The sequence below is a fragment of the Schistocerca americana genome, chromosome 2 (assembly GCF_021461395.2).
Source record: "Schistocerca americana isolate TAMUIC-IGC-003095 chromosome 2, iqSchAmer2.1, whole genome shotgun sequence".
In the NCBI taxonomy this organism is placed as follows: domain Eukaryota; kingdom Metazoa; phylum Arthropoda; class Insecta; order Orthoptera; family Acrididae; genus Schistocerca; species Schistocerca americana.
This window is the reverse complement of record NC_060120.1, coordinates 606,309,496-606,326,250: the sequence shown is the minus strand read 5'-3', so window position 1 is coordinate 606,326,250 and position 16,755 is coordinate 606,309,496. Positions and strand designations below refer to the sequence as shown.

The window sequence follows — 16,755 nt, the reverse complement described above, 5'->3', positions numbered from 1 at the left end:
AGAAAATGTTCGACTGCTGCCCTGGCCAGCACATTCTCCAGATATCTCACCAATTGAAAACGTCTGGTCAATGGTGGCCGAGCAACTGGCTCGTCACAATACGCCAGTCACTACTCTTGATGAACTGTGTTATCGTGTTGAAGGTGCATGGGCAGCTGTACCTGTACACGCCATCCAAGCTCTGTTTGACTCAATGCCCAGGTGTATCAAGGCCTTTATTACGGCCAGAGGTGTACTGATTTCTCAGGATCTATGCATCCAAATTGCGTGAAAATGTAATAAAAAATGGTTCAAATGGCTCTGAGCACTATGGGACTTAACATCTGTGGTCATCAGTCCCCTAGAACTTAGAACTACTTAAACCTAACTAACCTAAGGACATCACACACATCCATGCCCGAGGCAGGATTCGAACCTGCGACCGTAGCAGTCGCGTGGTTCCGGACTGAGCGCCTAGAAAAATGTAATCACATGTCAGTTCTAGTATAATCTATTTGTCCAATGAATACCCGTTTATCATCTGCATTTCTTCTTGGTGTAGCAATTTTAATGGCCAGTAGTGTACATCAAGCTTGATGCTTTACGCAGAATCGAAAGACACCTGAAAAACGTGTTTCCGCGCCTGCGTCCAGTGCTGTCGTAAGAGGCACTATTGTTAGCACGTCTCTCTGCTGTCACAACAATGGTCGATGTGCTGACAGTAGAGCTCCGAGCGGCATCGCACTGTCCGTATAGATACTTGTCTTGTTGCAAATAATCTCATTTTCCGACACGAGGTACGACGCTTGGCTGTACGATCCGGCACGATCCGAGAGAGCAATATACGAGACGGAAAAAAATATAGAAACACCAAAAACCGAAAACATTACCATGTCCAATACGGTGTAGGATAACTGTTGGCATTCTAAACAGCGGCTAGTCGTCTCGGAATGGATAAATACAGGTCCTGTGTGGTTTTCAACGAAATATTATACCATTCTTCCTTGTAAAATAGTGGCAAGTTCAGGTAACGACGATAGTGGTTATTAGCTGTTGCCGGCAGGAGTGGCCGAGCGGTTCTTGGCGCTTCAGTCTGGAACCACGCGACAGCTACGGTCGCAGGTTCGGATCCTGCCTCGGGCATGGATGTGTGTGATGTGCTTAGGCTAGTTAGGTTTAAGTAGTTATGAGTTCTAGGGGACTGATGATCTCAGCTGTTACGTCCCATAGTGCTCAGAGCCATTTGATTAGCTGTTACGCATTCTTCTCTCCAAAGCAGACAACAATGGTTCGTCCACAATGGTTCAACAATATTCAGATCTGTTTACTGAGGTGGCCAGGGGAGATGCGACAATTCATCCTCCTGCTCACAAAATCGGTTCTGGTCGATGCGAGGGGGGCGTGAACAGAGGACCTATCATCTTTAAACACAGCATTACCATTGGGGAACAAACACTGTACTATGGTATTGATCTGATGAGCCAAAATAGTCATATAATCCTTGGCAGTAATGCATCCATGTTGGGTAACCATGGGGCCCAACTAATAACGCAATGTGGCTGCCCTAATCATCATCGAAGCCCGCCATGTTTCATTCTTGGGACGTAAAATCGGCCAAAAGTTGTAAACAGTGCGAAACAAGACTCAACCGACCAAATTATATACCTTCAGCACACAACCCTCGTCACGGGCACTTGCGTCACTGATGAGTGGTGTTTGGATTCCATCTCGCCCTTTAATTCCTAGCTTACGGAGCCACCATCGTGTTATTTTGGCGTCCAGTTCGCGGGTGCGACATTCAGTTCTGCAGTGACTTTTGGAACTGTCGTCCTCTTTATTTTTCATCATACTCCCCTTCGGTGACCGCCTGTAACTATCTGCGTTGTGGCTTAGCGGAGATGCTTTCCCACCTTCCCTGTATACGGAATGTGTCTTCAACATACTGCACCCGCCACACGAGCACCAACAATTTACCTACGTCCGAATTTAATTCTGACTCAGTACACTCATAACTATGCAGAACACTGTTTTGCCCACGACGGACTCTTGCAGAGTATTGAGGACATTGCACAGGGGCCATTCATGATCTGACACAACAGCACAAACTTGTAGACTTGACTATGTTCAAGCATGCAGTTCTCGCCCTGTTTCCATATATTTGTCTAACCGCTATATATCTGTTCTCGCGTCCGTCGGCCGTCGTAATTTAATATATTATTATTGTTATTATTATTTTTTTGATTGTTGCCGACTTACGTGGTGGGCCTTAATAAAAATGATATTCCATTTAATTTTGATTTTTACTATTAAATGCTTTCCTGAAGTTCTCCTTTTTAACAATATTAATCTCAAATTATTTGTTACGTTAATGAATGTTAGACTCGCTGCATCTTAAAACATGAGCATACAAGCTGAACAATGTAATAAACTTTCCATATTAATTTCCTCGGCTAGTCAGTTCACTTTAAAGCAAAAGATCTTTAGTTATTAATTACAATTGCGGCCCACACACGCGCGAGAGTATTTTCTTACCTCCGTTGACCATTGTATTGTAGTCGGAGTCCTGGCTCTGGCTCTCGGCTATGGTACTGAAAATAAGGGTCTTAAAGCTACGTATTTCTGCAACCTAGTGCGGCTGTGGAGAAAAATTAATATTATGTTAATAGCGGGCGAGTATTTCGCTTCCGCTAATTTTTCATAAGCTAATATCGCCACGTAATGGCGTCGTTGGCTGCATCGGCCGCTGCGATTGTTGAACTGTAAATTACTTGAATGCAGGTTAATTCAAGGAAGGCGGACATGAAATCGGGATCACCTCTTACAAATTAAAAGTGCACAATAATATTAAATCGGTATATTATATGCTTAACTCATACAAATATGCTTACATTTGCCAGCACTCGCAAGATGTCCGTACGTACACACTCAAGACAAGAGAAGAAGTGAAGTCGACTAAAAATTTAACAAAAGAGCATATCTTGTCGTCTCTTTAGATCATTTTGTCATAAATTATTTCTTTGCAATCTAAACCTACATGATAAAAATATGGCACTGGGGACGCTATACTGTCCTCTCCGGCGCTAGTCGAGAAGGGGAAGGTGCGATCCTCCATGGTTTTCAGTATGGCCCTCCTGAAACAACACATTTAAATTCGCATGACAACCACGAGTTCCCGACCAATGAGAGTAGCAGTATCACAGGGTGATAAACAAAGCCACGACAGGTCACAATCCAGCTGCTGGCAAATTCAGACACGTGCTCGTATTCTCTTACTTGTACGAACCACAAAACAATCTCCTCAGAAACAAACAACATTCAAATACGATTTGTGAATGAGAGACCTGCTGTGTGGGCCTTTCTTTAAATACCGTAGATATAGATGGCGTTACTGCTATCTATTTTGTGCAGTTGCGCTGGAATGCTAATCATCTGCATAGCCAAGCATGTAGTAAACTTACACGTCATGTTAAATTGATGTTCGTAGCAGATCAACTTCATGGTGTTGCAATTTTAATGGCCACAGTGGAGTTCAGACTATCAAGTCGCAAAGATTTTAATAACACTACGTGATACGTCTAAAAATAACTGAAAATACGCTGACAGAAACAAAATCGCAACATCCAAAAATATTTAATATAACGTAATGAAAATTCGGGAACCCATTTCTATAGGTAAAATACGAGGGTCGTCCACAAAGTAAGTTCCGATTCTTTTTCTATCCACGGCAGCTCTAAGATCGCAGTTCCGAGCATGGGGGAAGTTAAATGGTCAAATGGCTCTGAGCACTATGGGGCTTAACTTCTGAGGTCATCAGTCCCCTAGAACTTAGAACTACTTTAACCTAACTAACCTAAGAACATCACACACATCCATGCCCGAGGCGGGATTCGAACCTGCGGTCGCGGTCGCGCGGTTCCAGACTGTAGCGCCTAGAACCGCTCGGCCACTCCGGCCGGCTGGGGAAGTTACTCAGACTCAAGAAGACATGTACGCCATTTTCAGATCGCTGCTGCCGACGCGTGCTTTGTAGTACTTCTTTATGTCAGCCGTAACTGAAAATGCCGCCGCGTGTGAAAACGGATCTGTGATTCGTTTTCTAAATGCAAAGAAATTTAACCAAAGGAAATTCATCGGCAAATCTGCGAGGTTTACGGACAAAATGTTATGAGTGATACAATGGTTAGAAGATGGGTCAGACTGTTCAATGAAGGACGTGATCAAGTGCACGATGAAGAACGAAGTGGACTCCCGTCTGTGGTTACTGATGAACTGGTTCACACAATTGAAGAGAAGATTAAGCACAACCGTAAGTTTACACTTAGTGCCCTTGCTATGGAAGTTCCGCAAAACTGACGATCACTAATTCATGAAATTGTTACCGAAAAACTGAAATTTCGAAAACTTTGCTCACGTTGGGTACCCAAAATTCTTACTGAACAAGACAAAAAACAACGGATGAGCAGTGCACTTCAGTTTTTGACACGTTAAAATGAAGAAGGCGGTGGTTTTCTTTGTCGCATAGTCACGGGGGATGAAACTTGGGTATCGTACGACACTCCTGAAACAAAACGGCAATCAATGGAATGGAGGCACACTTCATACCCAACGAAGGTTAAGCATAAGCAAATACTGACACGTCTAAAAGTCATGTGCACCGTTTTTTAGGACAGAAAAGGCATTTTGCTGATTGATCTCTTACCACGAGGCCAAACAATCAATGCACATGGTAACTGCGAGACCATTAAGAAATTGTCCCGCGCAATACAGAACAAGCGCCGAGGATTACTGTCAAAAGGTGTTGTTTTTTTTCCACGATAATGCCCCACTTCACACGGCAAATGTGACCAAAGAGCTCTTACGGGAATTTCACTGGGACACGTTTGATCATCCTCCGTACAGCCCGGACTTCGCTCCTAGCGACTTTCATCTCTTCTTACACCTAAAATCTGTCCTTGATGGTCAACACTTCAACGATGATGACGAGCTGAAAGAACATGTTACCACATGGTTCAATACACAGGGGGCAACCTTCTGTAAAGAAGGCATACAAAAACATGTGCCACGCTATGACAAGTGCCTAGAAAATGTCGGAAGCTATGCAGAAAAGTAGTTTAACAGTTGTAGATTTTTCTACGATTAATATTTTTTCTGTATCTGTACACGTTTGTATTATATAACCAAACGGAACTTACTTTGTGGACATACCTCGTATTTAAGATATTAACATTGCAAGATCACAGGTTAATGTAAGCGCGCGATAAGCCATTGCAAATGTGAAATGCTGGAACATTAATAACCAGTGTAACTACTAGAATGTTGAACGCAAGCATGCAGACGTATATGTATTGTGTTGTACAGGCGCAGGATGTCAGTTTGTGGGATGGAATTCCATGCCTGTTGCACTTGGTCGGTCAATACAGGGACGGTTAACGCTGGTTGTAGATGACGCTGGAGTTATCGTCCGATGATGTCCCACGTGTGCTCAGTTGAAGACAGATCTCGTGATCGAACAGGCCAAGACAACATGTCGGCACTCTCTGTAGAGCACGTTGGGTTACAACAGCGGTATGTGGGCGAGCGTTATCCTGGTGGAAAACACCACTTGGAATGCTGTTCATGAATGGCCAAAAAAAAAAAAAAAAAAAAAAAAAACCAGACTGACAAATTTGCAGTCAGGGCGCGTGAGATAGCCACGAGAGTGTTCCTGCTGTCATACGAAATCGCAGCCCAGACCATAACTACAGGGATCTGTTCAGTGTGTCTAGCACGAAGATTTGTTGCACACCCTCAACAGGCCCCCTTCTAGCAAACACACTGCCATCTCTGGGACCGAGACAAATCCAGATTTCATGCGAAACACAACAGACCTCCACCCTGCCCTCCAATGAGCTCTCACTTGACATTGGTCAATCTCAACTGGTGATCGTTTGGGATCAGTGGAATGCACGCTACAGGGCATCTGACTCGGAACTGTCCTTGAAGTAATCGATTTGTAACAGTTCGTTGTGTCACTGTGGCACCAACTGCTGCACAAATTACTGTTGCAGATGCAGTACTATGCGCCAGAGCCATACTCCGAAGACTATGGTCCTCCTCCTCGGTAGTACCACCTGGTCGTCCGAAGCCCGGTCGCCTGTTCTTCTTGCGACTGTACATTGTCGTGACCGCCACTGCAAGCAATCATGTACAGTGGCTACATTCCGGTAAAGTATTTCTACAGTATCGTGAAAGGAACATCCAGCTTCTCGTAGCCTTATTACATAACCTCGTTCAGACTCAGTCAGCTGTTGATAAAGGCTTCTTCGTCGTCTCAAAGGCATTCTTGACTAACATCAATTCCCCACGTCCAACCTTAAAAGTAACTGGCGCGACATTTTAATAGACGTCATCTTTCAGATGTAGAAACACACCTACCAATTTTCATTTGTGTAGCACAACCACTTGGTGCTGCGATTTTTTTCCGTCAGTGTATAAATAAACTATTACTTTAATGGTCTCAGAATCAATCTCACTAACGACAGGACTGTCGGCGGAGGTGATGAAGGCGACAGCGTTGTTTGCGACGGGAAGACCAATAGGGGACAAGGTTGATTTAGAACCAAAGCTTGTGAAAGCTGATAAAACAGTACGCTGTCGCAATGGAAAAAAATAAATAAAAATAAAAAAACAAAAAAGCGAAGGAACAAAATGTTGCCAATGTGTTCAAAAAGAAATCCAACACGTAACGCTTCCATACCTGGTCAAGTGGGACCGAACTATTTCGGCCAGTAAAACGTTCACACTGAGGCTTACCTTGGCGAGCTTAGACCTGGCGACTGTGAGGAGAATGACGAACGTCTGACAGGTGGGCGAGGCGATGTGCTCCGCGACGGAGCCGAATCGCGCCAGCAGGCGGCGCCACTGGTCCAGCTCGTCTAGCGGGCCCGTGTCTCCCCGCACTGAGCGCAGCCGCTCTGCGCGCGTCAGCACCTGCACCGTCACACAAAGCTCTTGGCAATGCCTACGCACAGACGAGCTGTAAAGAGACGCAGGGGGGCTGTAAGCTGTGACGTCACCGTGAACCCTCCCACCACGCTGCACTGCATTGAAGCTTATAGGCACACGGAGCACGCATGTATAACTCATGCGCAGGTACGAATGTAATCGGGATTTTCCATTTTTAGTGTATTATTACTATTATTGCTAAGCTTTATATTAGCCATACCATTTTCTTCTGTGGTCGTAAAAATGCTGGCATGTAGGCCTCCGAACTACGTCTTTTTCAAATTTTGATAATAAGTTTGAGTTTCCAGAACACTAAGGCTTAAATCAGTAAAACTTGGAAGAACACTACATTTCCTGAGTCTTCTTTTTAATAGTGACTCCACTAGGAAGAGAATATTTCAGTATGCCTCTGACAAAAGATAATACTTTATAAAATAGACAAAGCATTGATCCATCCTCTCCATAAAAAGGAGATAAAAAGACACCAACAACTACAGGGGCATATCCTTGTCACCAGTGACATACAAAATACTTTCTAAATCACTTTTAAATAGAATAGAGGAACAAGCAGGACCTAATATAGGAGATTATCAAGCAGGATTTAGAAAAGGTAGATCATGTGCAGAACAGATTCTTAATTTAAAAACAGTTTTGAGAGTGAGAGTTATACAAAATAAAAATACAGTAGTTACTTTCGTAGACTTTAAGAAGGTCTACGACTCAGCTGACAGACAAACACTATTCCAGATACTTTATGAATCAGGGATAGATGAAAACAACAGAAGACTTCTTGAACAACCGCTCACAGATACAACATCAAGAATTAAGTTTCAAGGCGAAGTTTCTGAACCATTCAAAATCAAAACAGGAGTTCGACAAGGAAATGGACTGTCCTCAATTCTCTTTAACTGGGTTTTAGATAAAATAGTAAAAACATGGGAAAGCACGTTAAAAAACAGAGGCACAAAGGGTATAAGCATGGGCCAAGAAAAGAACAAATTTGAAGTGAAATGTTTAGCCTTTGTGGATGATATGGCATTGATAACTGAAAACCGAACAGACGCAACAGTTATGCTTGATCTGTTACACGAGATTGCTGAAAAGACTGGGCTAAAAATATCCTATGAAGAAACCAAGTATATAGAACACAAACATAATACAGAAAAGTTTATGAAAACAAAGTATGGAAAAATTAAAAGAGCTGATATATTCAAATACCTGGGGGAGAGGATCCAAGCTAATGGACTGGATAACACAACAAATAAAGAAAGAATAAAAAAGTTAGAATTTGCATACAAATTAACACAAAACTAAATCAATATCCATACAAGCGAAAATTAAACATTATAATTCAGTTATTAGGACACAAGCAACGTATGGATCAGAGTGCCGAACACTTAAAAAGAAAGGCGAAGTAAGAGAACGAGAAAAAAGAGAGAGAAAAATACTAAGAAAAATGCTAGTTCCTGAGAAAAACAAGGAAAATAGATGGATTAAAAGGATGAAACACGTATGTTATGAAGCAGCGACGGCGAGGCATGACAGAATCTCTGACCAGAGAGTTATTTATCGTTGCTAGTCTGCGCTTGACCGCGCGAGAGTTCAGTTCCATGTAGGGAGTCGGCAGGTTCAGTTGCGGTCGAGTTGCGAGAGAGTTCAGTTGTACGTAGCGAGTCGCGAGAGCATGTAGTAGCGCGCGAGAGATAGTCGGAGTTGTGTGTGAGGAGTCGGCGGGCGTCGACGTGGGCCTCTGGTCGAGATTCAGGACGAGGTATATTTTTTAAATAAGGTAATGAAGCAGCATTGCGCACATCTGAGAATGTAATGTGTCTTAACTGTAACTAATTTGTTCAAGAATCGCCCCAATAATAATTTTGTTTTCAAACCAAGCATTTTTAACAAAACAAACATTTTATTGAAAGAAAATTTCCCATGCATTTCCTCAAAGAAAAAATTTACTTAAGTTCAAAGAATTTTTGCGATGCATTTCCTCCAAGCTATGGCGAAAAATAAGAGCAGATGCAATTTTACTGAGATAAGAACAGGGCCTAAGATCGACATTTCGGTCTATTTGCGTTTTCATTGTCACTGAGATTTCATTATCATTGAATTGTCTTACATTTTTGTGGGCAGCTTACACATGGCTCAGATTGCTAGTTCTCATTTAATTGTCATTGTCAATAAATTATTTTATTTGCTGGGAGGTTACACTAGGTTCTATTCCCGTTAACATTTAAATATTGTCCTTTCAAATTTCTCTGGGGAGGTTACACTTGGCGACATCCGGCCAGGATCGTATTTCTTTGGGAATCTTCTAAGAAACAGTCAGATATCTGCTCTTATTTGCTTAAATATAATTATCATTTGGCGCAACGCTTTTACTAATTTTGTGAATTTCTTTCCTCAGATCATCGGCAATTCGTTGCTCTGTTGTATTTGTGTTTGTTGCTTTTTGCATTGTGCTTATTTCTTTTGTGAACAATTGTGACTATAGTAAAAATGTCGCGAAAGACTATGAATAGTGTATCGCGAGGTATTATGAACGAAATTACCGACTTAAACAACGTGACCGATAGCAATGGTGACACGCAGTGTAATGATGACAATCCTGCGTTCACTGACAATCAATGCGTTCCAACCACTAATGATGAGTTTTATCTTAATGATGAACAAATGAACTCAATTGTCTCCTCGGTTAATTTGACGACAACTGATGACGCGGGGAGCTCTATTGTAATGAGCGCTGCCCAGCTTAACATACCCGGTTTGGAAAGTTCAAATAACGTACAGACAAATTTCTCTAATGAAAATGGACAGTGTACTGAAAGTACGACGGATCCATTTAATTCCGAAATAGTGACCGACAGTGTACATTCGACTGGCAAACCTTTTTGTAAATTACAGAATGGCCAAATGGTCGCACAAAACGCGACAATTGCAGATACGCAATCAAACAGCACAGAGAATAGGAATGCTGATTTAGGGTCGGATCCAATTATGGCATTGTTGCTACAAATGACTAAACAGTTTAATGAAAAATTAGACAATCTTAATGAAAAACAAGACAAACAGAGTGAAAAATTAGACAACAATTCCAGACAGTTAAATGAAAAATTAGACAACAATTCTAGGCAGCTTAGTGAACAAATTAGAGCCGTTGCCGCGCAGTGTCATGACACTAAGGAACAGTTACACGAGGAAATTGAGGCTTGTTCAAAGAAAAATAGCGAAGAAATTGGATCTGTTGCTCAGGAATTAAGGGATATGCAAACAGTTACAACAGAAACACTTAGGGAAGAAATTAGCGCAGTCGGTAAACAATGCTCTGAAAAAGCTACACAATTACGCGACGAGTTTAAAGCAATGACGGTAGAACTTTTGCGCACAATGGATGAAAAGATTGACGCGAAATTCGAGCAACAGAACACACAGATTGACGAACGTTTTAATCTCCACATACAAAACAGTGATACGCGCTTCCGCAAATTTATTCAGGATCAAAATAAAGTAAAACGTCAGGCAATGGAAACAATCACTGCACAGAGACAGGAAGACAAACGTAAATTGTTCGCGAAAGCGAAGACATACGTAGACAACAATATTGCTACAGTGTCCGACGAAATTAATACCATCAAACAGTCGAACACAGAATTAGGTGACGAAATCTCCGATCTGAAATTAAAAACAGACACATACACAACAAATTTTCAAACAGTGACCGACAGACTCGAACAATTAGAACTAACACAGGATTCCGATGTCGCCAAAGCTGATGTTAAAAAATTGAACGAAACTACACGTAAATTGCAAAAACAGATTAATGCGTCTGATTCTAAAACCGAGGAGCAGGTAAAAATACTGACTGAAAAATGTGATGAACTGGCCAGTCGTATTGACGTTATTGAAAGTAATAATGACAGCAAATCAGACGATACTGCACCGGTTTCATTTAACCAAACACCTGAATTTCAAAATTTACAGCAGACAATCAATGAGATCGATTCGTCTAATGACACGTTACGTAGAAAATTGTCAAGTTTACAACAAGAAGTAACAGAGATGAAAAATATTTCAGTTAATAACACATCACAGTAGACGCCACTTTGCGAACATTGTCAGACTGACGCAGCGCGTGTAATTTGGGTAATCTACAAAGAGTGCGGGACTTAGAGTCAGAAATGACACAGACAAACAGATTCTCACACAAACCTGAACGTGTTCTCAAATTCAGTGACGAGAACGTTGATTATAAGCATTTTGCATTCGTAAGAAAATTTAAGGAATTTAATAATGACAGAACACAGGTACACGGTTTGAACTGTATAAGACAATTTATTTTTGTACTTTCACCGCTATTACCTGTAATGCAGAAACTAGCTTTGAACCTGATACGACAATTTGCTATTGGATTTTTACCGCTATTGCCTGCAACGAAAAACTAAAATTTATTCTCAGCGCGTAATTGACCTCAGGGGATTCATTACGCTTTAATGAATATGTGCAGTAGCGTGCATAGGGCCCCGAGCTGTAGTAGTGCTGTTTCATCTTTAGTTTTCTGCACTGCTGCCTTTGCTTCTACTATCCTTTATATCTATCAGAACAGCTCTTCAACTATTGCTCTACCTAGAATTAAGAAAAATGACTTAAAGAAAACCCGATAAGACAAGTATTTACCGAAAGTGACAATTTTTCTTTAGACACTCCAGAAATGACAACCACGAGAACTTTAATGTCAGAGAAAATTTTTAATTATCAGTATGTGTAAAATTATCAGCAATCGCAAACATATTTTTAGTAACAATAGACGTTTTTCTCCGCAACAGCATCAAAGCCAGCCGGTTAGCATACCTAACCAACATGGTCAACCAGGCTTTAATGTTTCGCCGCGTGCACGTATAGTCTCAGCTCCAACAAATAGTAACGCACAGCAGCAAAGAAATAACTGCGTATTGAATCACACTATTTCAATTCCTATGGCAAATGCGCAGTATAGAAGTGACTATCATGACAAACGTAAAAATAATGAGCACAGTTTTGAGCGTACATTTAATAACAGTCGATCTTTTCAGCAGCAAGAACATCAGCAACAACATATTATCATGAATGAACCAGACAATAGGTGTCATCTATAGCGTAATACGTCAGGAAGAAATAACAGAACAGTTCATATAGTGGATATGCCACAGCATTCTCCCGCAAATAACAGCACGTACGATAGAATTTGACCAGATACAGTACAGGTTGCATATTCCAGTAACGTAAGCAATAATTTTGACACGCAGAATCTTGTTCACGAAAGTGTCATTAATTTTGACGCCATCCGACACACGTTTACATGAAAGACATAATCACAACGTACATAGACGACATTCTTATTGCAGAAGCTAACTAGTCTGAACACAATATGATTCTTGAACGACTGTTACAAACTTTTCATGCACAAGGACTTACAGTTAATCTCAGTAAATCGCACTTTGGGAAAACTTCTATAAAATTTCTTGGACACGTAATTTCAGCAGAAGGCATTGCGCCTGATCCGGAAAAACTTCAAGCTCTACGTGACATTACTGTTCCTACAACGAAGAAGCAATTACGCAGTTTTTTGGGCTTAATTAACTTTTTTCGTAAATTTATTCCTCTGCTTTAGACACACCTAGATTATGCCTATTAACAGGTAAAAATGCTATTTGGTCCTGGGATAAGCAAGCACATTCTGAATTCATGAACCTGAAAGAAGCCTTGTTGAATGCTCCACTTTTATCGCACCCAGATCTTACCAGAAATTTTTCCATTGCCACCGACAGTTCTAACACCGCTTTAGGCGTACATATTTTTCAGGAAATTGAAGAAGATGGCTCTACAGTAATTAAAAACTTCGCATTTGCAAGCCGCATTCTGTCACCTGCTGAACGAAATTATTCCGTTACAGAATTGGAAACATTATGTGTTGTTTGGGCTTTTACGAGATTTCGGCACTTTCTTTATGGCAGACATACCACCGTCTACACAGACCATAGAGCTATACAATTCTTACTTTCGGCTAAATTCACTCACGACAGATTAAGCAGATGGAAACTTTATTTACAAGAATTTAATTTTACAATTGTTCACATTCCCGGCACACAAAATGTTATAGCAGACGCACTATCTCGTTCTCTCAGCAATAATCAGCAAGACGTCGCAACCAACTTCTGCAAAGCAAATTTCAGCGTCATGTACATTCAGCAAGTTGCATTTGAAAATTTTATTTCGTCGTCATTACAGGACATAGCAAAAGAGCAAAGTAAAGACAATGTGTGGAAAGAAATTAAACACCTTTGGCAAGATAAGAATAATGTTACGATTAGGAACCATTACACTGTACGCAATGACATTCTATTTCGCCGCTCTCATCCTGACAGCAACAATTGGTTATTATGCATTCCTGACGAACTGGTTAACAAATTAATCTGGTACACTCATTTAAGTTATGCACATTACGGAGTCAGAAAATGTTTTCTTATACTGAGACAGAACTGTTATTTTACCAACATGGAGAAACGTATACGACGAGTTTTAGCGTCATGTAAAATTTGCCAGAAAGCTAAGTCAGACACGACTTCACATATTCCTCCATTATATCCCATTGTACCTGTTAAATTGAGACATATGGCCGCTGTAGACATTTTTGGTCCGATTCCGAGAACTAACAGAGGTTTTTGCTACATCTTTGTCGCTGTTGAACTCACTTCAAAATTTGTTACTTTCACTCCGTTACGCAAAGCTACTGCTAAAACTGTTTCGAAAGCATTTGTAAAACATTTTCTATTTCATGTAGGGCATGTGTTGAAAGTAATTTCTGACAATGGATCACAATTTCGTTCTGCTACATGGACACGTATGTTACGAGCTAGAAACATTTCTCCGATTTATATATCCAAGTACCATGCTTCTTCGAACCCCTGTGAACGATTAATGAAAGAAATTGGTAAACTGTGTAGAATATACTGCCACAAAAGACATATTGATTGGGACACACACATATTCTCATTCCAAGATGTAATTAATTCCATTCCAAACGAATCCACTATGCTCTCTCCGTCTGTTATACTGAGAAACGTTGAACCACCAAACAAAATTACAGAATTAGTAAATTTTCCTACATCTCGTCGATTACGACACCACGAAATAATTGACATTGCGCTGAACAACATCAAACGTGCCGCAGAGCGCCGGAGAATACAGCAAAAACAGGTTTGTACACGCCGTGACTTTCACATTGGACAGAAGATATTAGTACGCACACATTACTTATCTAATAGAGGAAAAAGTAGATGTAGTAAATTTGAGCTTCTATATGCAGGTCCATATCGGATTCGCAGCATTCCTCACCCCAATGTTGTACACGTCGAAACTTTGAGAACCAGGAAAAGTAAGGGCAACCACCATGTGTCGAACATTAAACCCTTTATTGAATGAAACCACTTTATGATTTAACGTGCTATGATGCCGCTTATGACCACTTATACAATTATATTCACGTGACTAATTATTGATGACTATCGTATTTTTTCTTGGCAAGTGCCCGGCAAGATAAGGTTAGCAGGTCGCTCTTCTTGGCGTTACACATCAGACCGTGCATATTTTTCCAGACAGACTTACGTATTTTATGAAAAATTATGCAATTCTATGTAGTGACGTATTAATTTTATCAAATTCTCTCTCCATTGAAGTCTTTAATTCTCGCCTCTATTAACTACACTACATACAAGCTGAACACAACGAACGTCACATTTTGTCTCTCTTATGGATGTACGATTGTTTTCATGTTTTGTTTGTATGCACTGTGAAATAGTTAAGGTATAACACACACCAGTTGACTTTGACATTTTTTGCCCTATGATATCTCAACATCGTGACTGTTTTACATTTTTTCTTTTTTTTCTGCTGCATTGTGATATTCTCTGTACATTTTTGCCTTTGAACACTGTCTATGCTTTTGACATATTACGTTTTCTGTCATGTTATGCTGTATGCTTAATTATGTCACCATAAACCAGTAATTATGTAGTGAGTATATGATGTAAATGCAAGACATTAATCTTTGTTCATCAATTTCAGAAAGAAATGATGCGTAAAGGAAATAAATTAAACAGAAATGGGAATTTCACCTAGGGAATAAACGAAAGAAGATGCAATAACTTTATGAGGAAGAGTAAATGGATCAGGATTAACAAGCACTAACAAGAATATACTATACACATCGTAGAATAGCAGTCTTAACTAATTTTTTCTTTCAGAATACAAGGCGATTGATGCAGGCTGTCAGACAGAACTACACATCTTAGTTTTAGTGATGAAATATGCTAGAGATAAGGAATAGTTGTGTAATGAGTAATGAAGTGATTTTTGCAGATGATAATAAATGCTGATGAAGAGTAATGATGAAGAATATGCTACTATGAATAATGAAGTTTTTCTTTACAGGTGATGATAATAATGAAGTTATGATAATATGGATAATGAAGTTTTTTCTTTACAGATGAGGATGATGTTGAAGTTTATGTATTTATGCTATGTAGTTATTTAAGTATTTGTTGCAGTTTGTTTTGACAGTATGTTTTATATTGTATGGTATGATGACTGAAGGTTTTGGAAAGGACAGCTATGGAACACATTTTTTATACACATTTCACTACCTGTTAATTCGAAGTTCACTACTTTTCAGCATAGTATGCGTTTCTTCTTTCAGCTCAATAATCCATTTTGTATTTTTTCCAGGAGAAGCCTTTCATGATACTTACTAAACTTGTTACTTATTAAACCTATACTAGTACTTGCATTTTTTTACCCAGTTTTGTCACAACCTTGCTACAGCTGACTCATGACGAATGACGTTACACATTTTTCATTTACAGGAACAACCTAGAAGCAAATTTTTTTCTTTTTCTCTTCTTGCTTTCCCTTATAATTACCCAAAGCAATGCATTGCTAACAAAAAACAAAAAAAAGGGTGTGTATCACCAGTTCCAAATAATGCTACCCATTTAAGAGAGTTCTGAATAATACTGGATGATGAACAATGTTTTGTACTATTCAATACTTGCTGGCCACTGAGTGCCAATAATTAGTGTAAGTAAATGAATTATGTTAATACTATACCATTCATTAGCTCCTGTTTTCAATGATGACTTTTGATGTTTTGTAGCTGGCCAATGAGTGCCAATAATTAGTTTAACTAAATGAATTATGTTAATACTATGCCATTCATTAGCTCCTGTTTTCAATGATGACTTTTGATGTTTTGTACCTGGCCACTGAGTGCCAATAATTAGTGTAACTAAATGAATTATGTTAATACTATACCATTCATTAGCTCCTGTTTTCAATGATAACTTTTGATGTTTTGTAGCTGGCCAATGAGTGCCAATAATTAGTGTAACTAAATGAATTATGTTAATACTATACCATTCATTAGCTCCTGTTTTCAATGATGATTTTTGATGTTTTGTAACTGGCCACTGAGTGCCAATAATTAGTATAGCTAAATGAATTATGTTAATACTATACCATTCATTAGCTCCTGTTTTCAATGATGACTTTTGATGTTTTGTAGCTGACCAATGAGTGCCAATAATAAGTTTAACTAAATGAATTATGTTAATACTATGCCATTCATTAGCTCATGTTTTCAATGATGACTTTTGATGTTTTGTAACAGGCCAATGACTGCCAATAATTAAAAATGTTGTACTATTCAATACTTGCTGGCCAATGAGTGCCAATAATTAGTATAACTAAATGAATTATGTT

At 39.8% G+C, this 16,755-nt stretch overlaps 1 protein-coding gene across 1 annotated transcript in view; it reads right to left on the bottom strand.

The window, feature by feature from the left end:
- Positions 1–16,755, bottom strand: part of LOC124594242 (dynein axonemal heavy chain 8-like) — a 619,801-nt gene that overhangs the window by 485,612 nt on the left and 117,434 nt on the right. Inside the window, exon 6 of the mRNA XM_047132606.1 lies at positions 6,772–6,948. Within this exon, the coding sequence (XP_046988562.1) occupies positions 6,772–6,948 (177 nt within the window). The remainder of the gene's footprint in view (positions 1–6,771; positions 6,949–16,755) is intronic.